General features: G+C 45.1%; 2 protein-coding genes and 1 pseudogene across 3 annotated transcripts in view; 1 reads left to right on the top strand and 2 right to left on the bottom strand.

The window, feature by feature from the left end:
- Positions 1-6,060: 6,060 nt before the first annotated feature.
- LOC308518302 (adenosine 5'-monophosphoramidase HINT3-like) lies at positions 6,061-6,588 on the bottom strand (the record flags this gene model as incomplete). The annotated part of the gene is made up of 1 exon (XM_081089953.1): positions 6,061-6,588. One exon carries the CDS (start codon positions 6,586-6,588, stop codon positions 6,061-6,063), a length of 528 nt encoding a protein of 175 aa, XP_080946079.1.
- Positions 6,589-10,501: 3,913 nt separating this feature from the next.
- Positions 10,502-10,909, bottom strand: LOC308517995 (histone H3.3A-like; annotated as a pseudogene). Its single transcript has one exon. The product of its transcript is annotated as a histone H3.3A-like (transcript).
- Positions 10,910-23,827: 12,918 nt separating this feature from the next.
- Positions 23,828-27,482, top strand: part of SRCAP (Snf2 related CREBBP activator protein) — a 35,831-nt gene continuing 32,176 nt past the window's right edge. The window contains exons 1-2 of the mRNA XM_081088998.1: positions 23,828-24,085; positions 25,563-25,814. Coding sequence (XP_080945124.1) covers positions 24,032-24,085; positions 25,563-25,814 — 306 coding nt within the window. The 5' untranslated portion in view covers positions 23,828-24,031. The remainder of the gene's footprint in view (positions 24,086-25,562; positions 25,815-27,482) is intronic.

Here is a 27,482-nt window from a genome sequence, read left to right on the forward strand (position 1 = left end):
AACAAGACAGATGTGACTCCTCCCAGGAGCCTTCAGGAATTCCAGTAATTTGTTCCTAGTGTTAAAGTGCTGAGAGGCAAAAACAAAAACAAAAACAAAAGAACAACAACAAGCACAGAATGTGACCGGGGCTATAATGTAGTCTGAGGGCCAGGGAAGGATCCTCAACACAGTGATGTCACCCTGTGACTGGGTGGAAAGGAAAGGGGCAACCATGTCTGAGAAAGCCCAGTGGGGATGTAGAGCTATGCAGCGGTTCTCAACCTGTGGGTCGCGACCCCTGAAAATACATCCTGCATATCAGATATTTACATGACGGTTCATAACGGTAGCAACATCACAGTGATGAAGTAGCCACGGAAATAATTTTATGGTTGGGGGTCACCACAGCATGAGGAACTGTATTGAAGGGTCGCGGCATCAGGAAGGTTGAGGACCGCTGCAGGAGACACCAGTGGAAAGACCCGGCGTCTGAGTGTAAAGGGCTGGAGAGATGGGGCTGGAGAACTCGGCAGGCGCCCACGGCGCAGGGAGCCGGGAAAGGACTTGAAGAGCGACCCCATCAGTCAGCCTGACAGTCAGAAAGGATTTTCCTGACTGCTGTGTGGAGAAACCTTGTCCCTGCTCACCTGCCATCTCATCAAAGACCACCTTGTCTAACATGGCACCTTCCCTGCCCCTCGCCTCTGCCCCTCTGCACCCCTGGTGAGAGGCCTGGGCCCTCCTCCGTGCCTCACATGTTGCACTTCCTCACGCTCGCTCTCTGCTGCCCCCCATGGGAATGGAGCCCTGTTGTCACGTGCGTCTGGGGTGGGTTGAAACGCCAAACGCAGTCCTCTTTTCCGGATCCCTCAGAGCTGTAATCACCCTCAAGGGGGTACCTGTCGTGTTAACTATCCCTGCTTCCCCCCACCTCTGTGTGATCTTCCTTACATTCTCCTTGATTCCGAATGTATAAAAGAAACTGCAAAACTGTGTGTTCGCCGAAGCATTTGAGATCTTGCTTCTCAGCAATGTCACCAGTTAGGCTCCAATAAACTCATAAAGATTCTCTACAAGTTCGGACATTTCTTGTGTCGACAGAATGCACAATGAGATCATGACAAATTATTGGGATTAATGTCTTTTCTTTCTGAAATCTCCTTAGGCAAATTACCAGAAAGGCTTACGTGCAAATGTTCTCTGGTTGCAACCTGGCTTCCCCACCTCATCTAGGCTGTTCTGTAACCCCCAGATACGCCTAGCAATGAAGGGTCCCGATAAGGGAGGTGTCCTGTAGCTTAAGCTTCATTAGCTTCAGGATATCCGCGTCTGCCCTTGGCAACATGTTGGCTGAGAGAAGGCAACTCAGGGAAGAATGCCGAGGAAGCCCTACAGCTGACGGAGGGGCCCAGGAGAAGAGGCCTGGAAGGGAGCCTGGGAAAGACTGGCTTCGGAGAAAGCGAGAAGTAGGCTGTTCAGAGGCTGCTCATCACTAGCCATCAATTGCCAAGTTCAGCTAGCTCTTCCTCTGCAGCCTCTCCCGCAGTCTCCACTGCCACCTCCTGTCCAGCAGCCCCCATTACAACTGGGTAGTTGCAGCAGCCCCCCTTACAACTGTCCTGCCTCCTTGCTCACTGCTCTCCTTGCAGCCTCCCCGTGCATCCTGTAGATCATTCGTTGGAAAGTGGGGCCTGGACCATGCTGATCCTGCTCAGAAACTTTCAGTAGCTCCCTGTCATGTCCAAACGAGTGCTCCACTGCCTAGCCTGGCGTACTGGGCCTTCGGACACTTGCCTCCAAGCGACCTATCTCCATCGCCTCCTTCACAAAGGAGACGAACTGATGTATGCGAGGCTGTGTCATCTGGCCGAAGTGTCTGCCCTCCTGCAGACATTTTTCAAGGCCAGGCTCAAATGACGCCGACTCAAGAAAGCCCTCCCTGATCTGACCTCCACCTTGACGCCTTCTCCCACGGCATCAGAACCCTCCGCCATTTTTTTAACCAACCTTACAGGCCAGCCCCCAAAGAGACTACATTCTTGAGGGCAGAGACTATGTCATCTTCCCCCTCTGTTTCCCCCACTTCACCCAGCACAGGGCCTGACACTCAGTAGGCAGACAAAATGCTGGTCAGGGGAGTGTCCCCGCCACCAGTGGTGCAGGAATAATAGGTCACAAATCAACTGGCTCCAGGGCCCACCAGCTACGACAGCTGTGTGAAATAGCCAAGTGCAATACACCTTAGCACTTGGGTGGTTCCTTAGAGCTTTCAAAGCAATTTTACATCAGCAACTCTGTCACCATTTTAAAGGAAATGGTGCTCAGAAAAGTGAAGTGAATTGCTGATCGTCACACAGCAAGAAAACAGCACCGCAAGGCAAGGTTCAGCTCATTCCGACTCTGGTCTGGCCTGCCTTCTGAGGGTGCTGGGAGGACAGTCTAAAAAGATGAGCATCACTCACTTTTTTATTTTTATTTATTTATTTATTTTAATATATTTTATTGATTTTTTACAGAGAGGAAGGGAGAGGGATAGAGAGTCAGAAACATCAATGAGAGAGAAACATCGATCAGCCGCCTCCTGCACACGCCCCACTGGGGATGTGCCCGCAACCAAGGCACATGCCCCTGACCGGAATCGAACCTGGGACCCTTCAGTCCGCAGGCTGACGCTCTATCCACTGAGCCAAACTGGTCAGGGCATCACTCACTTTTTTAAAAATTAAGATTTACCCTGGCTGGGTGGCTCAATTGTTTGGAGCATGGAGCAATAGTCTCCCCCACGAGTGGTACATTTGTTACAATTGATGAACCTACATTCACATCGTAATCACCCACAGCCCAGAGTTTCCATTAGAGTCCACTCCTGGTGGTGTACATTCTATGGGTTTGGACAAATGTATAAGGACATTTTAGTATCATACAAAGTATTTTCTGCCCTAAAAATACCCTGTGCTTCACCTATTCATCCCACCTCCCTGGCAACCACTGATCTTTTTATTTTCTCCATACTTTTGCCTCTTTCAGAACGTCATGTAGTTTGGATTATACTGACATAGCCTTTTCAGATTGGCTTCTTTCACTTAGTAATAGGCATTTAAGGTTCCTCCATGTCTTTTCACGGCTTTACAGATTTTTTTTTAGCGCTCAATAATATTCTGTTGTCTAGATGTACCTCAGCTTATTTTTTTCCAGTTTTGTTGAGAAATAATTGACACACATCACTGTATAAGTTTAAGGCTACAGCATGATGGTTTGATTTACATATATTGTGAACTGATTACAATCGGTTCAGCTAACATCCATCATTTCATATAGATACAATAAAAAGAAAACATTTTTCTCCTCGTGAAGAGAACTCATAGGATTTACTCTCCTAACAACTTTCCTATATGCCATAGAGCAGTGCTAACTATAGTTATCATGTTGTATATCGCATCCCTAGTACTTATTAATCTTATAATTGGGAGTTTGTGACTTTTGATCACCTTCCTCCAATTCCCCCTTCCCCACCCTTCACTCTGGAAATCACCAGTCCTCTCTATATCTAGGATTTTTTAAAATATATTTATTGATTTTTTACAGAGAGGAAGGGAGAGGTATAGAGAGTTAAAAACATCGATCAGCCCTAACCGGTTTGGCTCAGTGGATAGAGCGTCGGCCTACAGACTGAATGGTCCCAGGTTCGATTCCAGTCAAGGGCATGTACCTTGGTTGCGGGCATATTCCCAGTTGGGGGTGTGCAGGAGGCAGCTGATCAATGTTTCTCTCTCATCAATGTTTCTAACTCTCTATCCCTCTCCCTTCCTCTCTGTAAAAAAAATCAATAAAATATTTTTTTTTTTAAAAAAACAAAACATCGATCAGCTGCCTCCTGCACACTCCCCACTGGGCATGTGCCCGCAACCAAGGCACATGCCCCTGGCTGGAATCGAACCTGAAACCCCTGAGTCCGCAGGCCAATGCTCCATCCACTGAGTCAAACCGGTTAGGGCTGTCTATGATTATTTATTTATTTATTATATATTTTTATTGATTTCAGAGAGAGGAAGGTAGAGGGAGAGAGATAGAAACATCAATGATGAGAGAAAATCATTGCTCGGCTGCCTCCTGAACACCCCCGCACCGGGGATTGAGCCTGAAACCCAGGCATGTGCCCTGACCAGGAATTGAACTGTGACCTCCTGGTTCATACGTCAAAGCTCAACCACTAAGCCACACCAGCCGGGCAAAATATACTTTAAAACCATAAGCTGAGCTGGAAATTTTTCCTCAAAAATTTGTTATGTTTAATGTCTTGATGTTTGCTAAATGGCCACAGAAGGCACTTGCCCAATCATCATATTAACAAGGTTTCTCTCTTGCAGGACAACACTGTTTTGTGATGAGCTGGGACTCTCTGTGACAGGATTTTCCTCCTTGACCACATCATATCTCACTCTTGTGTGCATACTCTTACGTTTCACAAGGCACAACATGTAGGCAAAAGCTTTCCCACACTCACTGCAGGTATAGGATCTCTCTCCTGGGTGAATTCTTTGATGCTTAATGAGACCTGAATTCTGGGAACAGGATTTTCCACACTTGCTGCACACAAAAGGTGTCTTCCATGTGTGAACTATCTGACGTGCTATAAGGTATGTCTTCTGGACTAAGCCTTTTCCATATCCGTTGCATATATAAGGTTTCTCAACTGTGAATCTGCCAGTGTACAATGAGACTGCCCCTGGATGAAGCCTTTCCCACTGTCAATGCACATAAAGGGTTTTTACTCCTGTGTGTGTTTTCTGATGGATATTGAACCATGATTTCTTGAAAAAGGCTTTATCGCATTCAGAGCATTCATAAGATTTCTCTCTTGTGTGTGTTCTCTGGTGTTCAGTGAACGTGAACTTTTTGGAGAAGGCTTTCCCACATTCATTGCACCTATACAATTTCTCTAAAGTGCGTTTGCTGATGTACAGTGTGATCACACTTCATGGTGAAGCCTTTCCCACATACAGCTTTTGGTTGCTCTATAGTACATTCTAGTGTTTTTTATTTTATTTTTATTGATTTCAGAGAGGAAGGGAGAGGGAGAGAGAGAGAGAAACATCAATGATGAGACAGCAGCATTGATCAGCTGCTGCCTGCACGCCTCCTACTGGGGATCAAGCCTGCACCCAGCATGTGCCCTGACTGGAAATCTAACCCTGACCTCCTGGTTAATAGGTCAATGTTCAATCACTGAGCCACACCTATTGGGCTAAAAAATATTTTTAATTTTTCAGTTGCAGTTGACAGATAATATTAGTTAGATGTACAACATGGTGATTTGACACTTATATAACTTATGAAGTGATCACCCCAATAAATCTAGTATCCACCTGACACAAGTATTACAATATTATTGACTATATTCCCCATGCTATACTTTATATCCCCATGGCTATTTTTATAACTACTAATTTGTACTTCTTAATCCCTTTACCTTTTTCTTTTTTTCTATACCTGTTTATTCTTCATAATAAATCACTATTATAACTGACAATAATGAGAAATGAAAATACTTGAACTTTTAAAAAATACAGAGCCCTTCTTGATTAACAGAATTTGTTTTAATGAAATTTTATCTATAGAATCTTATACCTTAGATAAGTAACCATTAAAACAAAGAAGTCAAACCGTAACCGGTTTGGCTCAGTGGATAGAGCGTCGGCCTGCGGACTCAAGAGTCCCAGGCTCGATTCTGGTCAAGGGCATGTACCTTGGTTGCGGGCACATACCCAGTGGGGAGTGTGCAGGAGAGGCAGCTGATCGATGTTTCTCTCTCATCGATGTTTCTAATTCTCTATCCCTCTCCCTTCCTCTCTGTAAAAAACCAATAAAATATATTAAAAAAACAAAACAAAGAAGTCAATGCCAGAGTATTCATATAACTATATTACAGATCTCAGGAAACACATTCAGAGAAGACTGAAGGCTACCCAGTAACAGCCTCGTATAAAACCCAACAAACCTTACCATTGTAATTTGATTTAAGAGGGACCAACATATTCGTTTCTGTTGAGCCGAGAGTAAGAAAATCTTCCACTGCTGTCATTTTCGTCTTCTTAGTGTTTTAATCAAATAGTCAGCTGTGATGAACCAATCGGAATTCGGTCTATAAACCAATTTTGATAAGAAGCCAAACTCACTGACTGGCGCTATGACATGAAGGTGCAAGTGGGAAATGGTGCAGAATGGTGGCACATGGAAACCCATTCTCGCATTTTTGAAGTCAGTGAAATTATTCCTTTGAAGAATGGTTTTTCCGGCGGTAACCATGCTCTCGACAAGCCCTATTTGCTCTTTCCTTAGCTCTGCGCAGTTCCCAACGTGCCGCTTTGGCACCACCAGGTAATGATGAGTTGCTGCTGGTTGGATATCTTTAAAGCAAACCAGGTCTTCATCCTCACAGTACAGGAGTTCGGTGCCCGGCTCCTGCTGGCTCACAATCCGGCAGAACACGCACTGGCTGTTGGAGTCCGATGACTTTGCGGCGACCTCGGCGGTTGCCAATGAAGACCCCGTGGGTGTTGCGGTGGCCCCTGTCTCACCGCCGGAGCCACTTGGCGCGTCGTCCATCGCACCTGCCCCCGGCGGCCCAGCGCCTCGCCTCCTCCAGGACCACGGGGCCTGGACCGAGCCCGCCTCCGGCACCGGCGGGGTTTTCCCTCCAGGCGGCGCCTCTGGCCCGGCGTTGGGCGGAGCTGCGGTGGGCGCTCGCGCCGGTGCCGGTGGACGCGGTTGCGGGCAGGGCAGCCCCGTGCTGGGCCTCGAAGCCGCGGCCACGAGGGGGCGCCCTTTACCTTTTTCACCCACCCCCCTGCCTGACCTCCCACCTGGCAACCATCAATTTGTCCTCTGTATCTATGCATTTGTTTCTGTTCTGTTTGTTCATTTCTTTTGTTCTTTAGATTCCACATTCAAGTGAAATCATGCGGTAATTGTCTTCCTCTGTCTCACTTATTCACCCAGCAAAATAGCCTGTAGGTCCATCCATGTTGTCACAAGTGCTAAAATGTCATTCTTTTTTTTTTTTATGGCTGAACAATATTCCATTGTATGCATGTGCCACGTCTCTTTAACCATTTATCTACTAATGGACAGTTAGCTTGCCTCATATCTTGGCTATTGTAAATAATGCTGCAATACATATAGGGATGCATATGTTTTCAAATTAGTGTTTTGGATTTCTTTGGGGAAATTCCCAGAAGTGGAATTGCTGGGTCATAATGTGGAAAATTCCATACTGTTTTCCATAGTGGCTGCACCAATTTGCAACCGTAACAAGTGTGCACAAGGACTCCCTTTACTCCACATCCTCGACAACACTTGCTTTTTGTTGATTTATTGACGATAGTCATTCTGACAGGTGTAAAGTCATATCTCATTGTGGATTGTGGGTTTTTGTTTTGTTTTGTTTTTTGGTTAATCCTCACCTGAGGACCTTCCCCCCCCACCCCCCCACCCCCCGCCCCATTGACTTTTAGAGAGAGTGGAAGAAAGGGAGAGGGTGAGATAGAGATAGATAGAGAAACATCCGTGTGAGAAAGGCACATCGATTGGTTGCCTCCCACACTGGGGTCAAACCTGCAACCCAGGTATGTGCCATTGACCAGCAATCAAACCTGAGGCCCTTCTGTGTACAGGCTAACGCTCTATCCACTGAGCTGCACCAGCTAGGGCTTATTGTGTTTGTTTTGTTTTGTTTTGTTTAATCCTCACCTGAGGATATTTTTCCATTGATTTTAGAGAGAGTGGAACAGAGAGGGAAAGACAGAGAGAAACATCGATGTGAGAGAAACACACCGATTGGTTGCCTCCTGCACGGTCCCTAACCAGGGACCAGGTCAGGGAGGAGCCTGCAACCGAAGTAAGTGCCCTTGACCAGAATCAAACCCGGACCCTTTGATCCACAGGCTGACACTCTATCCACTGAGCCAAACTGGCTAGGGCCTCATTGTGGTTTTAATTTGTATTTCTCTGATGATTAATGAGCATCTTTTCATATATGTTAGCCATCTGCATATACTCTTTAGAGAAAGGTCTATCCAGGTCCTCTCCCCATTTTTAAATCAGATTGGGGGTTCTTTTATGTTACATTGTAGAGTTTTTCTACATATTTTGGATATTAACCCCTTAGCCAATGTATCATTGGCAAATATGTTCTCCCATTCAGTAGGTTTTCATTTTGTTAATGGCTTGCTTTGATGTGTAAAACCCTTTTAGTTTAATGTAGTCCCATATATTTATTTTTTCATTTGTAACCCATGCCTGAGGAGACAAATCAAAAAATATATTGTTAAGAGCAATGTTACAGAGTTTACCGCATATATTTTCTTCTGGGAGTTCTATGGTTTCAGGTCTTTAAGTATTTTTTTATTTTTCTATAATCCTAAATTTTTATTTTCCCAACACCATTTATTGAAGAGACTGTCTTTGTCCCATTATATATTTTAGAGGGAGGTTGCCTTTCATACGTTCCCCAACTGGGGACCAAACCCACAACCTTTTGGTGTATGGGATAATGCTCTAACCAACTGAGCCACTGGCCAGGACTCAGGTCTTTAAGTCTTTAAGTATTTAATCCATTTTGAGTTTATTCTTCTACTATAGGCCCAGTGCACAAATTCGTGCACCAGTGGGGTTCCCTCAGCCTGGCCTGTAAGATCGGACTGAAACCAGCTCTCCGACATCCCCTGAGGGGTCCCAGATTGTGAGAGGGTGCAGGCCAGGCCAAGGGACCCCACCAGTGCATGAGCAGGGCTGGGGAGAGACACAGGGAGAGACACAGGCCAGCCAGGGAAGGACCACGGGAGGGCTCCAGGGCATGTCTGGCCTATCTCACTCAGTCCCGATGGGCCGGACCCCAGCAGCAAGCTAACTTACCGGTTGGAGCGTCTTCCCCCTGGTGGTCAGTGCACATCAGAGCGAGGGGTTGAGCGGCCTTAGCATATCATTAGCATATTACACTTTGAATGGTTGAATGGCTGACCAGTCGATCGCACTTAGCATACTGGCTTGTATTATGTAGGATATAGTGTAAGAAAGTGGTCTAGTTTAGTTTTTTTGCATATTATCTGTCCAATTTTCCCAACACCATTTATTGAAGAGACTGTCTTTGTCCCATTATATATTCTTGCCTCCTTTGTCAGAGATTAATTGACCATATAGGTGTGAATTTTTTTCTGGGCTCTCTATTTTGTTCCATGACCTATGGATGTTTTATGCTAGTACCATGCTGTTTTTAAAATATTTTTTTATTGATTTTTAGAGAGAGGAAAGGAGAGGGATAGAGAGATAGAAACATCCATGAGAGAATGAGAGAAAAACATAGGATCAGCTGCCTTCTGTATGCTCCTTACTGGGGATTTATCCACAACCCCCTGACCAGGAATCAAACCATGAACTCCTGGCTCATAGGTTGATGCTCAACCATTGAAAAACAGTGGCCAGGTAGTACCATGCTGTTTTGATTACAATAACCTTGTAGTATAGTTTGGAATTGTAATGAATCTGTAGGTTGCTTTGGGTAGTATAGACATTTTAATAATGTTAATTCTTCCTATTCATGAGCACAGCATAACTTTCCATTTATCTTATCTTCAATTTTTTTTTTAAATAGCTTAATATATTTTAATAGCAAACTTACAGGAACAGCACAGAAGACAGACAACATTAAAAACATGTAATTGCATGTAGGACAACTAAGTTAGAAAAGTATAGTGAATGGATGGAATGTACTGTTTGATAAAAATGCTACAAACACCATTTAATTGCCATCAATAAGAAATTTACTTGTTTTTTTTATTTTATTTTTTGCAGTTTTTTATTTCTTTTATAACTATCTGTATTGCTCTTAGATTTTTTGTTATTTTAATGAGAAAAGGTATTAGGCTGAATGTTCAGTTCTGTCATCCAGAAATTTACTTGTTTTTAAAAAAAATCCAGCCCTGGCCGGTTTGGCTCAGTGGATGGAACGTCGGCCTGCGGACTCAAGGGTCGCGGGTTCGATTCCGGTCAAGGGCATGTACCTTGGCTGCGGGCACATCCCCAGTGGGGGGTGTTCAGGAGGCAGCTGATCGATGCTTCTCTCTCATCGATGTCTCTGACTCTCTATCCCTCTCCCTTCCTCTCTATAAGAAATCAATAAAATATATTTAAAAAAAAAATCCAAATGCTGGCATTGTCCAGAAAAATTTCACAGGTTTATTTATATTGTTATAAAGTTGAACTGCTGAAACTTGTTTACTGAAACATTTGACTTACATTAATGCTTTATGTCCCCTCATTTATATTAAAAAAAATTCACACACAAATGAAAATGGAAAAACTGCCAATACCTGATTTCTGTCCCCTATTTTCAACTTGCAACAATATACTTAGTTATCTTTTGACCCCATGGGTAACAAACAAACACCCTAATGTTCAGAACTACCAATAACGGGAAGAAATTTTTTTAAAAGAATGAAATGTTTTCCATCTTAGTGGATTCTTAAGCACGTTCTCCAGGGATGCGGCGTGCTGGCTGAATGTCTCCTGGCATAATTGTTACACGTTTGGCGTGGAGAGCACACAGGTTGGTGTCTTCAAAAAGGCCAACCAGGTGGACCTCCCTTGCCTCCTGCAAAGCACCAACAGCTGCATTTTGGAAGCGCAGATCTGTTTTGAACTCCAGAGCAATTTCTCACACCAGACGCTGGAAGGGAAGTTTGCAAATCAGTTCAGTGAACTTCTGATAAAGTCTAATGTCATGAAGTGCCACGGTACCAGGCCTGTAACGATGAGTTTTTTTCACCCCTCCAGTAGAGGGCGCACTCTTTCAAGCGGCTTTGGTAGCCAGTGGCTTCCTTGTTGCTTTACAACGAGTCGATTTGCAGGCAGTTGGCTTTGTACGAGCCATGGTATAGTGACCTCTTTACTTAGCCCCCCTTCTCCTATGGCTGGAGCTTGGCAAGCTGGAGGCGGCACAGGCGTTTGAGAGTGACGGCAGCTGCAAACACCCATTTTTTTTCTTCAGTGTCATAGTTTTCTTACTACAGGTCTTTACCTCCTTGGTTAAATTTATTCCTAAGTATTTTATTCTTTTTTCATGCAATTGTAAATGATATTGTTTTCTTAATTTCTCTTTCTGATAGTTCATTATTAGTGTAAAGAATGCAACAGATTTCTGAATATTAATTTTGTATTCTGCTACTATACTGAATTCATTTATTTTAAAAGTTTTTTTGTGTGGAATCTTCAAGGTTCTCTCTATATAGTATCTTGTTGTTTTTATAATGGCCATTTAACAGATGTGAGGTGATATCTCATTCTGGTTTTAATTTGCATTTTCCTAAGGACTAATGTTGTTGAGCATCTTTTCATTTTAGCCGTTCATTTATCTTCTTTGAAAAAAGTGTCTAGTCAGATCCTTTGCCCATTTTTAAATTGGGTTATTTGTTTTTTTGCTATTGTGTTGTATATGTTATTTATGTATTTTGGATATTAACCCCTTATCAGATATATGCCACAGCTTATTTATCTATTCATATACTGAAGGACATCTTGGTTGCTTCCAGGTTTTGGCAATCCTATCTAATAAAAGAGAAACATGGTAATTAGCTTTAACTTCGCTACCCTTCCCATTGGCTAATCAGGGCGATATGCAAATTAACTGCCAACCAAGACGGAGGCCGGCAGCCAGGCAACTGATGCGAACAGGAGGCTTGCTTGCTCCAGTGACGGAGGAAGCCAAGGTTCCCCGCCTGCCACTGCTGGGCTCTGAGCTGCTCTCTAAGAAACATTGTTACAAATATAGAAACTAAACAAAACCCCAGAAACCTGCTTTCAGCCAGCTGGGATCTCAGAGCTGGAGTCTCAACAAAGTTTCAAATACAGAAAGTAAACAAAGCCCAGAAACCTGCTTTCAGCAGCCAAGGTCTCACAGCTAAAGCCGGCTCTCAGCTCCAGTGACAGCCAATGAAGGTAAATAAATCCCAGAATAAAAAAATAAAAAAAAAAGGAAAAAAGGAGAGGTTGGGAGCTTCAGTCACCCACCAGCCTGAAAACGGCCCTCAGCTCCTCACCCAGACTGGCCAGGCACCCCAGTGGGGACCCCACCCTGAAGGGGGTGCGACCAGCTGCAAACAGCCATCATCCCCTCATCCAGGCTGGCCAGGCACCCCAGTGGGGACCCCCACCCTGATCCAAGACACCCTTCAGGGCAAACCAGCCGGTCCCCACCCATACACCAGGCCTCTATCCTATATAGTAAAAGGGTAATATGACACCCAGCACCGGGATCAGCAGAGCAGTGAGGCCTCCCAGCACCAGGATCAGCGGAGCAGCGAGGCCTCCTAACACTGGGATCAGCGGAGCCACGAGGCCTCCTGGCCCATGGAGCAGCGTGACAGGGGGCAGCACCCAAACCCCCTGATTGCCCTGCGGCTCTGTGTGTGACAGGGGGCGGGGCCACAACCTCCCTATTCGCACTGCTCTGTTCTTGACAAGGGAAGGCGCCCCAACCCCCTGATCAGCCTTGCTCTGTGCCTGATAGGGGGAGCTCCCCAACCCCCTGATCGGCCCTGTTCTGTGTGTGACAGGGTGGAGCTGCAACCTCCCCATCGACCCTGCCTTGAGTGTGACAGGAGGCAGTGCCCCAACCCCCTACCCTGAGCAGGACTGAGGGTGGCATAGCAACCTCCTGATCGGCCCTGCTCTGTGTGTGACAGGGGGGAGCTCCCCAACCCCCTGATGGGCCCTGCTGTGTGTGTGACAGGGGGGAGCTCCCCAACCCCCTGATGGGCCCTGCTCTGTGCGTGACAGGGGGGAGCTCCCCAACCCCCTGATCGGCCGGCTCTGTATGTGACAGTGGTGGCACCACAACCCCCTGATCTGCCCTGCTCTGTGCGTGACAGGGGGTGGTGCCGCAACCTCCCCATCGACCCTGCCTCGAGTGTGACAAGGGGCGGCGCCCCCACCCCCCAATCGGCCCTACCCTGAGCGTGACTGAGGGTGGCATCGCAACCTCTTGATCCACCCTGCTCTGTGCATGACAGGGGGTGGCGCCCCAACTCCCCAATCGACCCTGCTCTGAGCCCAATGAGGAGCTGCGGGGCAGGCACCTAGGGATTGGGCCTGCCCTCTGCCACCCGGGAGTGGGCCTAAGCCAGCAGGTCGTTATCTTCCCGAGGGGTCCCAGACTGTGAGAGGGCACAAGTGGGGCTGAGGGACACCCTACCCTCCCCCCAGAGCACAAATTTTTGTGCACCAGGCCTCTAGTCTATATATAAAAGGCTAATATGCTAAGTGTCCCTCTGACCGGTCACTATGACATGCACTGATCACCAGGCGGCCGACGCTCAGTGCAGGAGCTGCCATGAGACACACTGGCCATTTACAAAGAAATAAATTACCTGGTGCCCACAAAGCAACACTTGGCCTGACCACCACCCTGGAGCAACAGCCCACCAAATAGCAACCTACACTACCAAGACCCCATGGCACAAAATGTGGCCCACAGCCCAGCCCAGCCCAGAAACGGACACTGTGGGCGCTGGGTAATGATGTCACATAGCAACACCTGGCTTCCTCTCCCTAGCAACAACTAGCCTCCTTGCAGTTTCTTCAGCCCAGGAACATGACTTGCTTTATAGCCAAGTGCAAACATTTTACGCTTTAACCAAATGTCTGAAGCATTTTCCCATGCCTCATCTCATTTGATCCTCACAGAAGTTCTGGAGTAGGTAAATAGGAGACTCGGTAGAATTCTATTTTCTTTTCATTAGCTGGAAAACAGAGATTTAGAAAGTTTAGAAACTTGGCCCGACTGAAAAGAAGTAAGAAATGGTGGACCTTGAAAATGACTTCAGGTTTTTTCACTGCACAGAATATAGTCAAACACTGCTGCAGTTAAATATTTTACCCTTTGTTCTCCCTGCATGATCTACAATAATAATCTGCTTCGTGTTGATATTTACTGCTGTGTTGCTGACAATTACCTGAAAGAGAAGTTGGGGTGCTTCACTGGGCTGGAAAAAGTTTAGCTAAATTAGAAAGCAGGTCTAATTAAGCAAGTTTATTCTCTTTATATAAAAGGCTAAGTTGACATGCGCATGTGTGATACATATAAAGCTCTCGCTGGTGCCAGTGGCACACATGTGTTTCCATCTATCATTGTCAATCGTGAATTTGGTTGACACTTCTATTATAAAGGGAAAATAGCGATATTAAAATATTTCTTCTAATTAATTTCCTTTCAATATGTATGAATCTGTGCACCGGGCCACTAGTCATGAATAAAATCCCTATAAACACCTGTGTGTAGTTTTTGGATGGGCATAGGTTTTCAACTCCGTTTTGAGTTACAAAGAGTGTAATTGCTCCTTCCTGTACTGAGGGTATGCTTACTCTTATAAGAAACTACCAAACTGTCTTCAAAGTGGCTGCAGTATTTTGCTTTCCCACCAGCTATAAATGAGAGTTCGTATTGTTTCACATCTTCAGTGTTTGGTACTATCAGTATTCCAGATTTTGGCCATTCAAATAGATAAGTAGTGGTATCTTATTGTTATTTTAATGTGCATTTTCCTGATAACATGATATAGTGCACCTTTTTGGTTTTTTCTCTTTTTTTTTTTGGAGTATCTTTTTATATGCATATTTGACATCTGTATGTCTGATGAGTTGTCTGTTAAGGTCTTTGGCCAATTTTTAATCAGCTTGCTTGTTTTCTTATTGTAGAGTTTTAAGAGTTCTTTGTATATTTTGGATAAGTCCTTTATCAGATGTATCTTTTGCAAATATTTTCTCCAAGTCTGTGGCTGTCTTATTGCTTGACATTGTCTTTCACAGAGCAGAAGTTTTAAATTTAGTGAAGTTCATATTGTCAATTATTTCTTTCAGGGATCATGCCTTTGGTGTTGTATCAAAAAGTCATCATTGTCACATCCAAGGTCATCTAGGTTTTTCTCCTATTTTCCTCTTACCTTCTATTTTTTTAATCTTTAAAAGTATATTTTTATTGATTTCAGAGAAGGGAGAGGGAGAGATAGAAACATCAATGATGAGAGAGAATCATTGATTGGCCACTTCCCGCACGCCCCACACCGGGGATCAAGCCTGCAACCCCCCAGCATATGCTCTGACTGGGAATCGAACCATGACATCCTGGTTCATAGGTTGACACTCAACCACTGATCCATGCCAGCCAGCTGCCTACCTTCTATTTTATCCTGTTATCTTATGGACGTTTTATAGTTTTGTGCTTCACATCTAGGTCTGTGTTCTATATTGAGTTAATTTTTGTGAAGGGTGTAAGGTCTATGTTGAGATTAATATTTTTGTCAATGTCCAGTTGTTCCAGCATCATTCGTTATAAAGACTATCTTTGCTCCATTGTGTTACTTTTTGTTCCTTTGTCAAAGAGCAGTTGACTATATTTGTGGGTCAACTTATAGGCTCTTTATTCAGTTCCACTGATCTATTTGTCTAGTCTTTCACCAAAATCACACTGTCTTGATTACTGCAGCTTTATAGTCTTGGTGTCAGATTATGGCAGTTTTTCAATTTTGTTCTCCTTCAATATTGTGTTGGCTGTTCTGGGTCTTTTGCCCCTCCATATAAACTTTGGAATTAGTCCATTGACATCCACAGAACAACTTACTGAGATTTTGATTGGGATTGCATTAAATCTATGGATCAAGTTTGGAAGAAAAACTGAACTCTTGATGATATTGAGTCTTTATCATTCATTTTTCATCCAACCAAAATTTCATTTGTAAATGTGAACCAACAATCTCTTTCTCACCAGGTTGTTTGAAATGTTTTTCATTAATTTATTCGTTATCTAGAGAGTACTTCAAACTCTGTAATAATGTCCCTGCTCTCAGAGAGTTTATCTTGGGTAGGGAGATATACAATAAACAAGCATATAAATAAATCAATAATTTCAGATAAGTGAGGAAAACATGTGATAGAGTGACTGGCAGTGGAAAGGATACTAAATACCAGGAAACTTCTCAGAGGAGGCAATGTGTGAACTATGACCTTCATGAAAAGGGAGAAATAGCCATGAGAAAAAAATTCAGACAACAAAGATGAGGGCGTTGGGAGCAGCAGAAATGAACTCCATGGATGGTTTAGAGAAGAGCATGGTGGCTATAGTATAGTGAGCAATGGGTAAATGAAGTTAAAAAACAAAACAAAAAACCAGGCAGGTGTCAATGCCTATAGAGTTATTTTTATTTATTTTTTTATAAAGTTAGTTTTAAATTTTAAGTATAAAATACATGCTGCGAGGTACATAAATTTTAAGTGCACAGCTCAGAGAATGTTTACATCTGTACACACCCTTGGATATAACCTCATTCAGATCAAGACATAGAACAGAGGTCAGGAAACTTTTTTTGTAAAGTGTCAGAAAGAAAATAGTTTAGACTTTGTGGGCCTATGGTTTCAGTTGCAACTACTCAGCTCTGCTATTGCAGCCGGAAAGAAGCCATAGATGCTATGTAAGTGGATGCACACAGCTTTTTCAATAAACCTTTAGTGAACACTGAAATTTTAATCATATAGAATTTTCATGTGTCACAAAATACTGGTCTCATTGTGATTTTTCCTCAACCACTTGAAAATGTAAAAAGCATTCTTAGTTTATGGGCTGTATAAAAACATTTAGTGGGCAGGACTTGCCCTTCAGGCCATAGTTTACCAAATTCATTTTTAGTATCCTCCTTGTACCTCCTCTCAGTAAAATCCCTCTCCCCCAAAGTTATTGCTATGATTTTGCCACCATCAATTAATTTTGCCTGCTCTGGAACTTTAAAGAAATGGAATCATATGTATACAGTCTTATTAGAGGCCCGGTGCATGAAATTTGTGCATGGGTGTGGTCCCTAGGCCTGGCCGGTGATTGAAGCATGAGCATCTGGCATGGAAGAGCAGGTCCCAGCTGACCTCTTGACCTCTGGGCTCTGGGCAGCACCTGGGGCCCCATACGCCCCTCTCCGCCTGAGTCACCAGCCAGATGCCATGGGTCAGGGCACAGTGTGGGCCTCTGGGCCACCCAGGGGTGCCACACAAAAGCCAGGTGGGCAGCGCACTCTCTCCTGGCCGGCCTCGCAGACTGGCTCCTGTGCGAACCCACAGAGAGCACAACTGGCCCCTGCGGTCCCAGCGGCTGCAGCTTGGCTCACCCTGAAGAGGCCACACTGGGACCTGAGCACGGGGCTTCCCTGGCACAGGAGGGTAGCAGGCAGAGTGAGAGAGAGCTCCCTGGACACTGGGCATTCTCCCCACACCTCTGTCCCCATCACCCCCGCCCCCAGGTGGTCAGTGAACATCATAGCAAGCAGTTGAACTCCCAGTCTCCGGGTCAGTGGAACCACTGCCTGAGGAGACAATTTGCATATTAGGCTTTTATTATACAGGATGCTTGGCTTCTTCAGCTCATCATGTCTGTTCTGTGATGATTTAAGTGGACTAAGATGCCATTTGGAGGTCTTAAGTTTGAGAGCAACATTGTCTGATTTACATGAAAAAGACACTCTGCTTGCTATATGAATAATGGAGTGAAGGGGAATAGGAGTGGAAGTGGAAGCCCGGTTAGGAGTAATCCAAGCAAGAGGTGATGGTAACTGGTCCAGGGTAATAGTCATGGAAATAGGAGGTTTGGCTTTGAGTTTGAGACCATGTATTTTTTATTATTTTATTTTATTTTTTTTAGAGTGAAAATTACTTTATATTTTATTGATTACTGATGAAGTAAAACATTTAATTTTTTAATTATTATTCTTTTTTATTGCTTAAAGTATTACAAAGGATATTACATATGTGTTCTTTTTTTTCCCCCACCCTTGACAATCCCCTGGCCTCCCCTACCCCCCAGTGTCTTATGTCCATTGGTTATGCTTATGTGCATGCATACAAGTCCTTCGGTTGATCTCTTACCCCCCACCCTCCTGCCCCCCAACCCTCCCAGCCTTCCTGCTGCAGTTTGACAATCTGTTTGAGGCAGCTCTGCCTCTGTATCTATTATTGTTCAAAAGTTTATAATGGTCTCTATTATCCATGAATGAGTGAGATCATGTGGTATTTTTCCTTCATTGACTGGCTTATTTCACTTAGCATAATGCTCTCCAGTTCCATCCATGCCGTTGCAAATGGTAAGAGTTCCTTCTTTTTTACAGCAGCATAATATTTCATCGTGTAGATGTACCACAGTTTTATAATCCATTCATCTACTGATGGGCACTTAGGCTGTTTCCAGATCTTAGCTATGGTGAATTGTGCTGCTATGAACATAGGGGTGCATATATCCTTTCTGATTGGTGTTTCTGCTTTCTTGGGATATATTCTTAGAAGTGGGATCACAGGGTCAAATGGGAGTTCCATTTTTAGTTTTTTGAGGGAACTCCATACTGTCTTCCATAGTGGCTGCACCAGTCTGCATTCCCACCAGCAGTGCACGAGTGTTCCTTTTTCTCCACATCCTCTCCAGCACTTGTCGTTTGTTGACTTGTTGATGATAGTCTGTCTGACAGGTGTGAGATGGTACCTCATTGTTGTTTTGATTTGCATCTCTCGGATGATTAGTGACTTTGAGCATGTTTTCATATGTCTCTTGGCTTTCTGAATGTCCTCTTTTGAAAGGTGTCTATTTAGGTCCTTTGCCCATTTTTTGATTGGATGAGTTGTATGAGTTCCCTATAAATTTTGGAGATTAGGCCCTTATCAGATATGACATTGGCAAATATGTTTTCCCACGCTGTGGGTTTTCTCGTTCTGTTGATGGTTTCTTTTGCTGTGCAGAAGCTTTTTATTTTGATGTAGTCCCATTTGTTCATTTTCTCTTTAGTTTCAAGTGCCCTAGGAGCTGTATCAGTGAAGAAATTGCTTCGGCATATGTCTGAGATTTTGTTGCCTTTGGATTCTTCTAGAATGTTTATGGTTTCCTGTCGTACATTTAAGTCCTTTATCCATTTTGAGTTTATTTTTGTGAATGGTGTAAGTTGGTGGTCTAGTTTCATTTTCTTGCATATATCTGTGCAGTTTTCCCAACACCATTTATTGAAGAGACTGTCTTGGCTCCATTGTATGTTCTTGCCTCCTTTGTCAAATATTAATTGAGCATAGTGGTTCGGGCCGATTTCTGGGCTCTCTATTCTATTCCATTGATCTATATGCCTGTTCTTGTGCCAGTACCAGGCAGTTTTGACAACAGTGGCTTTGTAATACATCCTGATATCTGGTATTGAGATCCCACCTACTTTGTTCTTTCTCAGGGTTGCTGCAGCTATTCGGGGTCTTTTTTTATTCCAGATGACTTTTTGGAGAGTTCGTTCTAGATCTGTGAAGTATGCCGTTGGTATTTTAATGGGAAGTGCGTTGAATTTATAGATTGCTTTGGGTAGTATGGACATTTTAATGATGTTGATTCTACCAATCCATGAACACAGTTTGTTCTTCCATCTGTTTATGTCTTCTTCTACCTCTTTTTTCAACGTCCTGTAGTTTTCTGAGTAGAGGTCTTTTACCTCTTTAGTTAAGTTTATTCCTAGGTAGCTTAATTTTTTTGGTGTGATGGTAAATGGGATTGTTTTTATAATCTCTCTTTCTGAAAGTTCACTATTGGTGTATATAAATGCCTCAGATTTCTTGTGGTTAATTTTGTATCCTGCTAACATTGCCAAATTCATGTATTAAGTCTAGTAGCTTTTTGATGGAGTCTCTAGGGTCTTGTATGTATACCATGTATTTTTTAAAGTATTATAATGCAAGTAGCTCATATTAATTTCCTGAATCTTTCTGAGACTGGAATCATGAATTTGCATGTATTAACTATGTCTCTATACTTAAAGGGTTAATAATACCTTTTGGAGTGGTGTAGACAGACCATGAATCCACATACAATGCAATCAGTGCCTTAAGAAGCCTAGGAAGCTATGGGAGTCAGAATGGTGTTATACCAGCCTGGGGGTGGTCAAGAGAGATCACCTGGGGGTTGTGGTCCTTGAGCTAAATTCTAAGAAGGAATAGTTTAAAGCAGCAGTCGCCAACCTTTCGGACCTCACAGACCACCAGTGGTCCATGGACCACTGGTTGGCGTCTGCTGGTTTAAAGGATGAAAAGGTATATGGGAAGGCCAAATGATGTGAAATCTCTTGGAAGTTCAGTGGGGTTCTATGATGAGATCTCATAAATATATGAGTCTGGCCTGAAAAAAGACTTTGAACTGGGTCTAAATGGTTGGGCATTCCACCATTTATTCAATCAAACAATTACTCCTAGGTGCTTCTATGTGCCTTGAGACCCAAGGAGAGGCCTGAAGTGGCAAACTAGAAACCTGTGGGCTGAATCGGACCAGCACATGTATATTGCCCCACATTCCTATAGGATCACTGGAGTAGTGGTTTTAACGGTGGCTGTTCTTTAAGACGGAGTATATGGTCTCCTGTTCTTCACATTCCTCCTTTGCTTCTCTTCACCTTATTTACACTACTTCCTGGCCCTTTGAGGTTTTTGTTGTAAGTAAAATAGGACTTCTAGTCAACGACACACAGAGAGAGAATGATCAACATTTGAATAGGGAAGAGCTAACCTAAGTAGATGAAGAGGAGATGAGAGCTTTATCAGGGCTTCCTAGCCTGACTCCTAGGGTGGACTTTAGGTGGTGCAATCAAACATGTATATTTATTGATTTCAGAGAGAGGAAGAGGGAGATAACATCAATGATGTGAGAAAATCATCGATCAGCTGCCTCCTACATGTCCCCTACTGGGGATGGAGCCCACAACCTGGGTATGTAACCTGGAAAGGTGACCTCCTAGTTCATAGGTTGATTGACGCTCAACCACTGAACCACACCAGCCAGGCAGGTGGTGCAATTTGTGAGTGTGAGCATCCTTGTGACTTAGACTGCTTGGCTATGAATCTTGGCTTTGGGCTCCGTCACTAGTTTATAAGCCTCAATTCATTTGTAAAATGGGTGTATTGTTGAGATTAAATGTATAAAGTGGCCTTAGTAGACATTAACTGCTATTCTTATTCTATCCTGGGGTTAGGGTATCGATTTTCAAAGGGGTTCTTAACCTGGAAGTTGGCCAACAGATGGCACAGGTGTTTGGGAGCTATCTCACCCTTCTCTAAAAGGAAGCAGCCCTATCTATGTCGAGTGGATGGCAGTGGGAATCCGGAGGCCCCGCTCCACCGCTAACTTGTTGAAAGTTCCTGACAAATTGCTTCAGCTTTCTGGGTAATCTACCAAAAGGGGGGAACTGGTTCGACTTGGCAGCCGCAATGCAGCTCAGGGGCAGCTTCAGTGAGGCAGGGTAAAGACATTCCGCCGCGGGTCAAGCGCGGAGCCTCCGGGCCAACTACACCTCCCAGACTGCTTTGCGCCTCGGACAGCGCCCTACGCTAGCACGCGAGCCTCTCCGCATTTCCAACCTCCAGTTACCGTCTCTCGCGAGAGGACGGGCCGCGCCGGCGGTAGCGATAGCTGTAGTGGTGCTGGTGCAGGTGGTGGCGGCCGAGACGGCAGCGGCCATTTTGGTGAGGCCTCGGAAACGGCGGCGGCGGCGGCGGTTCGCTGGGGCTACCGTCTCATTTTTCCCACCCACCGCCCGCATCTTTGTGGTGTGAGAGGAGGCAGTGGAAGCAAGGCGGTGGCAGTAGCCGCAGGCCCCCGGGGAATTTAAAGGCCGCGAAGGCGGCGGCCAAGAGGGGGTCCTCCCCCCTCCTCTTCTGCGGGAGGGGGGTGGTGCGTACGCCCCCGAGGACGCAGGTAAGGAGAGGGAGACAAGATGGCGGACGCTCCATAGTTCCCCCTCCCCTGACGGGTGACTGCGCGCGCATCTTTCCGCCACCGCCTTCCCTCCCTCCTTCCCGGGGTGCTGCGCGCGCACCTTCGGCCGGGGCCCCGGGGCCGGTACGCGAGGCTGTCGGCGCGCGCCCATAGAGAGACAGGCTGAGGGGGGCCAGGCCGGCCGGCACTGGGCCTGGGCGCGTCTCCTCTCCCTTCCCGCCCGTCTGCGCACGCGTGCCTGAGCGAGCGAGCGAGCCCTGAGAGGACGGACCCAGGTGTGCTCCTGCCCGCCCACCAACCCCAGCCCCTCTCAGGGGCGCGCGGGAAGAGGAAGGGGGGCGTGGGATGAGTCGTCGGGGCGTGCGCCCACCATATCCAGTCAGGGACCAGGATCTGGCTGCTCGAACCCTTCCTTATCTCGGCCTTTCGCGGTCTGGTGGTGGTGGGGCTTCCGGACGGGCAGGGATGCGAGGCTACCCTGCCCTGCGACCCTTGTGTGCGTGGGCTTGGGTTCTGGCGGGAGCCCCCGGGCGATGCGCGCAGCCGGCTCTCTCCGCCTCCAGCCGCGCACGCGCGGGCCCCTCCCCCACTCGCGCATGTTGGGTGGGGTGTTCGTCCAGGAGGGGGCGGGGCTACCTCGGGGCTAGTGGCCACTGGGGGTAGAGGTCAGGGGTCATGCCGGGTGGGACTGTTGGGAGGGGTGTGGGGCGGTAATGACGCCGGGGTGAGGCGTCCTAGCCAGCTGCCTGTGTTCCAGGTAGCTCGGGTCCTGGCTGTTGAGGAGGGGGCGAGCCAGAGGCAGCACCGGGGCCGAGGATTTCCTTAAACACGGGGAAACACTTCCGGGCCTTGTGTGGATTTGCCCGCCTGTTTCCGGGCCATGTTTCTTTGCGAGGCGGCCTTGCTCACAGGCTTGTTCCTCTCATGTTTCCTGCGGTAGCTCTAGTGTTTCGGGAAGTGTCTCCTGGTGCAGGTACGGGAGTCAGGGGCCCGGCCCCGAGGAAGGGTGCGTTCTCCTGTGACAGCGTCCTGTTCTCACTGCAAGGGGAGCAGCTGCCAGGCACCTCGCACCTTTCCAGCTTCTAGATGTGACAAGTTTTTTTCTTGGTTATTTGCCCGCCAGTCAGTTGTAGGAACCTTTCACCCTTAGGCTTTTTGAACTTTTTTTTGCTTCCCTGTCTTCCCCCTAGTCAGAATCTGGATTTTCTTTGATTTTTCTGAAATTCGAGCTTTTCCTAATACTGTAACTCTTTTTTTCAGCCTTGCACTGATTTGGGTATACTTAGCCTCAAAAATTGGTGTAAAGAAGGCTTGGATGGATGTTGGTAAATGTGGATTGATTCCTCACTGATGTTTTCTTCTGTTTCAGTTGTGATTCCCCTCAGTACGGCGGCACCGTGGAAGTACAGACTTTCACAGGGGGTGTGGTCTCAGCTCACACAGGTAAGGGTTCAGATACCATTTTGTATACTGATGCTAATGAGAGAAACGTTTGAGATAACGAGAGAAATTATAGCTTAATATTTCTGGGTTGTTGATAACATCGCAACAATAGACCTGGGACTGTGGATAGAGAAAGGTTTGCTCACCCTGGCTCTGCCAAGGAGAATAGCATGTCCTCCATGGTTTTGGCATTAGCCTACCTAAGTTTAAGTCCTCCAACCACTTCCTTACTGTGACCTTACGCAAGTCATTTGTTGTCTTTGTATCCTGATTTTTTCTAACTTGTAAAATACAGAAAATATTAGAATGTAAGCTCCATTTAGGTCAGGATTTTTTCTGCATGGCTTTGTCCTTAGTATGTAGAAGGAACTAATTGAATAATTATGAAATGAAAAGTACTTGGTTCATAAGGTACATAAGAGGGTATAGAAAACATCAAGTACAAAGTAAAGTATCTGACACATAGTAGATGCTCAAGAAATGCAGACTGTAAACAATGTTTACTTTTTAATGTTATCTTTGCTTATTTAAAAGATTCTTTAATATTTTAAAAATCCCATTTCTACTCTTTTCTACCTTACTTTAGGTGCTCCAGAGGCCAGTGGACCTGAGCGGAGGCTGGGACGCCCTAGTGGGCCCCGGGCCCTGGAAGGCGGGTCCCGGTGGCCTGTGGCCCAGAATGAGGCCAGCTCCCAGCATGCCCTGCAGCCGGACGCCAACCCCTCGGCCAGCAGCAGTGGTGACAACGACCCAGTCGTACTTCAGGCATCCAAAGAGGAGCCTGGGAGTGGGACCATGCAGAGCAGCCCCTCCCCTGCTCACCCTCAACTCCCAGTCCTACAGACACAGGTTTGAAAGTGGGGAGAGTTCCTTCTCTGCTTCTGCTTTGTGGGCTGCTGGCTCTGAGGCAGAAGAGCAGGACCTAGCCATATTTCTATGATCCTAGCTACCTTGATACTGAAGTAGGGGAGAATCTTCAGGTGGACTGGTAAACCTGTTGGATACTTACATTGTATTTGATTTTTTTTTTTTTAAATTTAGTCTATTCTTTTTTTTAAAAAATATATGTTATTGATTTTTTACAGAGAGGAAGGGAGAGGGAATAGAGAGTTAGAAACATCGATGAGAGAGAAACATCGATCAGCTGCCTCTTGCACACCTCCTACTGGGGATGTGCCCACAACCAAGGTACATGCCCTTGGCCGGAATCGAACTTGTGACCCTTCAGTCCAAAGGCTGACACTCTATCCACTGAGCCAAACCAGCCAGGGCTGTATTTGATATTAGTGTGTCATCGATCACTGAGAGTCTGGAAACTCCTTGTTACCTGAAAAAGGTTGAAATAGGCCAGGTTGGAAATGGAGGTTGAGACAATATGCTCCCAAGACTGACTGCTTTGCAAATAGCTCAGTTTCTTTCTCAGTACTGGAATAAGTTAAGCGTTATGGATGGTGTGTGTGTGTGTGTGTGTGTGTAGTGTTCATTCCTTTTTCATACCAAGGAAGTTAAGGGAGTGGGGGAGGGGGGAATCATGGCTTTTTAAACTAGACTGACCTAGGTTTGTGTACAGTAGGCTTTTGATGGTTATGGATTTGAAATTTATAATTTCCCTGAGCAGCTAGGAAACTTTGTGACATAGTCTTTTGTCATTTAGCCGAGTAGGAATTTAAGTAGCACACTGAAGCTTGTGTGCTGGAGTGAATTTAATGAGTTCTCTCACAATCCACATTTAAGTAGGACTTTGTTCTCTACTTCATATTGCTTGTGCAAGACCTTGTAAAATAATAGGTGGGTGTTTGAAGACAGTGACCACACCCCCATCCCTTTCCCCTTACACCTCACCAGTAAAGCAAACTACCAAGACTGGTAATAAAGAGGTTTAGGTGATCTTGTGGGGTTTTTTGTTTGTTTTTTTGAGGCCTTTTGAATTTGGTGGTAGCTCAAATTTATTTGCATAGGTGAATCTGCCATACTTGATGGGAAAATAGGGATTTGTGTAAGTGAAATCATTGAGGTCCTGAAAAGTTCATTAAAATTTGAAATCATCTGCTATAGTATTTTTGAATACTATAGCTGTGAAAGAATAGGATATAGTATTCTTTAACACCATTAGGCTATAACTCCTCTTGCATGCCAGACTTCTATTATAAGTTTGGTCTGCCCTCTTGAACACCTTAAAACTTTACCACGTAGGTTTGTGTTTATAAGATGAGGTTGATACATTACTTCAGAGCTTTTTTCTTGTAAAGATAGAGTGAAATAATGTACTTTAAACTCCCCGTACAGTGTTAAGCATTCATTTTATCTTTCATTTTTCCTTTTCTAGATGGTGTCGGACGGCATGACAGGCAGCAATCCTGTGTCCCCTGCCTCATCCAGTTCCCCAGCCTCTAGTGGGGCAGGTGGCATCTCCCCCCAGCATATAGCTCAAGATTCCTCTCTGGATGGACCTCCAGGGCCCCCAGATGGTGCCACTGTGTCCCTGGAGGGGCTCAGCTTACTCCAGGCCGCTGACTTAGCTAACAAGGGCCCAAAGTGGGAGAAGAGCCATGCTGAGATCGCAGAGCAGGCCAAGCATGTATGTATTGGGAGGGCTCATGAGGATTCTTGATAATTTTCTTCCCTGAACGCCTATGTTCCATGGATATTTTACATTTCTTTTCTCATTATGTGTAAGTTCTGCCTTAACTTACATGATCTTGAGCAAGTGTCTTGAACTCTGAGCCTCTTCTCCTTTTCTATAAAATAGAGCTGGTGTAATAGTCTATAGCAGCGGTTCTCAACCTGTGGGTCGTGACCCCTTTGGGGGTCGAACAACCCTTTCACAGGGGGTCGCCTAAGACCATCGGAAAACATATATAGTTACATATTGTTTTTGTGATTAATCACTATGCTTTAATTATGTAACAATGAAAATACATCCTGTATATCAGATATTTACATTACGATTCATAACAGTAGCAAAATGACAGTTATGGAGTAGCAACGAAAATAATTTTATGGTTGGGGGTCACCACAACATGAGGAACTGTATTAAAGGGTCGCAGCATTAGCAAGTTTGAGAACCACTGGTCTATAGGCTGTTAGGACATAACATTAAAGACATCAAAGTGCTTTGTAAGCTGTGAGGCTCTTAAGATTTACTGGTGGCTGCTGCTTTATTTACCCGGTGGTGAGTGTGGTCCTGGGCCTGCAGCCTCGCACCAGCTGGACAATTGTTAGATATGCACATTCTTACTCCTCTCTTCCTACCCATTCACACTAAAGGGTGGGGCCCGCAATCTGTCTTTAAAAGCACTTCAGATGATTCTCATGCATGCCCATATTGTTTCTGATATTTTCTTCATCAGATCGTTTAGTTTCGTGATTCATGTCCGGCTATTACTCCTCTGGATTAGTTTTCGTCAGGAGAGCATAGAATAATGAGGGCAGTTGTCTTCAGTTTTGAAGTCATGTCTCTTAAATGAAAAATATTAAAATGTTTTTATTTTTCCTCTTATGAAATACAGGGTGGGGCAAAATATGTTCGCAGTTTATATGTAAAATATTACAATAAATAATCTATAATAATAAAAGTGTAATATGCGAATTAGACCAGACGTCCTTCTAGACATCCTTCTGGATGAAGCCGGGGCTGCAAGGGATGCCCGGGTCCTGGGTGCCAGAGGGAAGCTGGTGCTGGCAGCAGGGGAAAGAAGGCCTACTCTTGCATAAATTTCATGCATTGGGCCTCTAGTACAAGAATAAAATGTTGCATATACTTACAACTGTAAATCTACTCTTGCTCTACCTTGTATAATCAATGTAGAAACAATGTTTTTTTTTTTCGTTAATCCTCACCCGAGGATATTTTTTCATTGATTTTTAGGGAGGGTGGAAGAGAGAGGGAAAGACATAAACATCGATGTGAAACACATCGATTGGTTGCCTCCTGCACGAGCCCTGACCAGGGCCCAGGCCAGGGAAGAGCCTGCAGCCAAGGTACGTGCCCTTGACTGGAATCGAACTGGACCCTTTGGTTCGCAGGCCAACACTCTATCCACTGAGCCAAACCGGCTAGGGCAGCAATATTATTTCTTATTGTGGTAAGCACTTAGTTTTTTGGTGTATAACTTTTCAGTATTTTCACCAAAATATATTTTTCTAAAAATAGTATTTAAAACAAACAAAATTGTGTAAATTGGGCTTTATAGCATACTTCTCATCATGAACATGCTCCTGCATAAGTAGAATTCTACAGTGAGAA

Source organism: Myotis nattereri (genome assembly GCF_964212035.1).
Source record: "Myotis nattereri genome assembly, chromosome: 4".
Classification (NCBI taxonomy): Eukaryota; Metazoa; Chordata; class Mammalia; order Chiroptera; family Vespertilionidae; genus Myotis; species Myotis nattereri.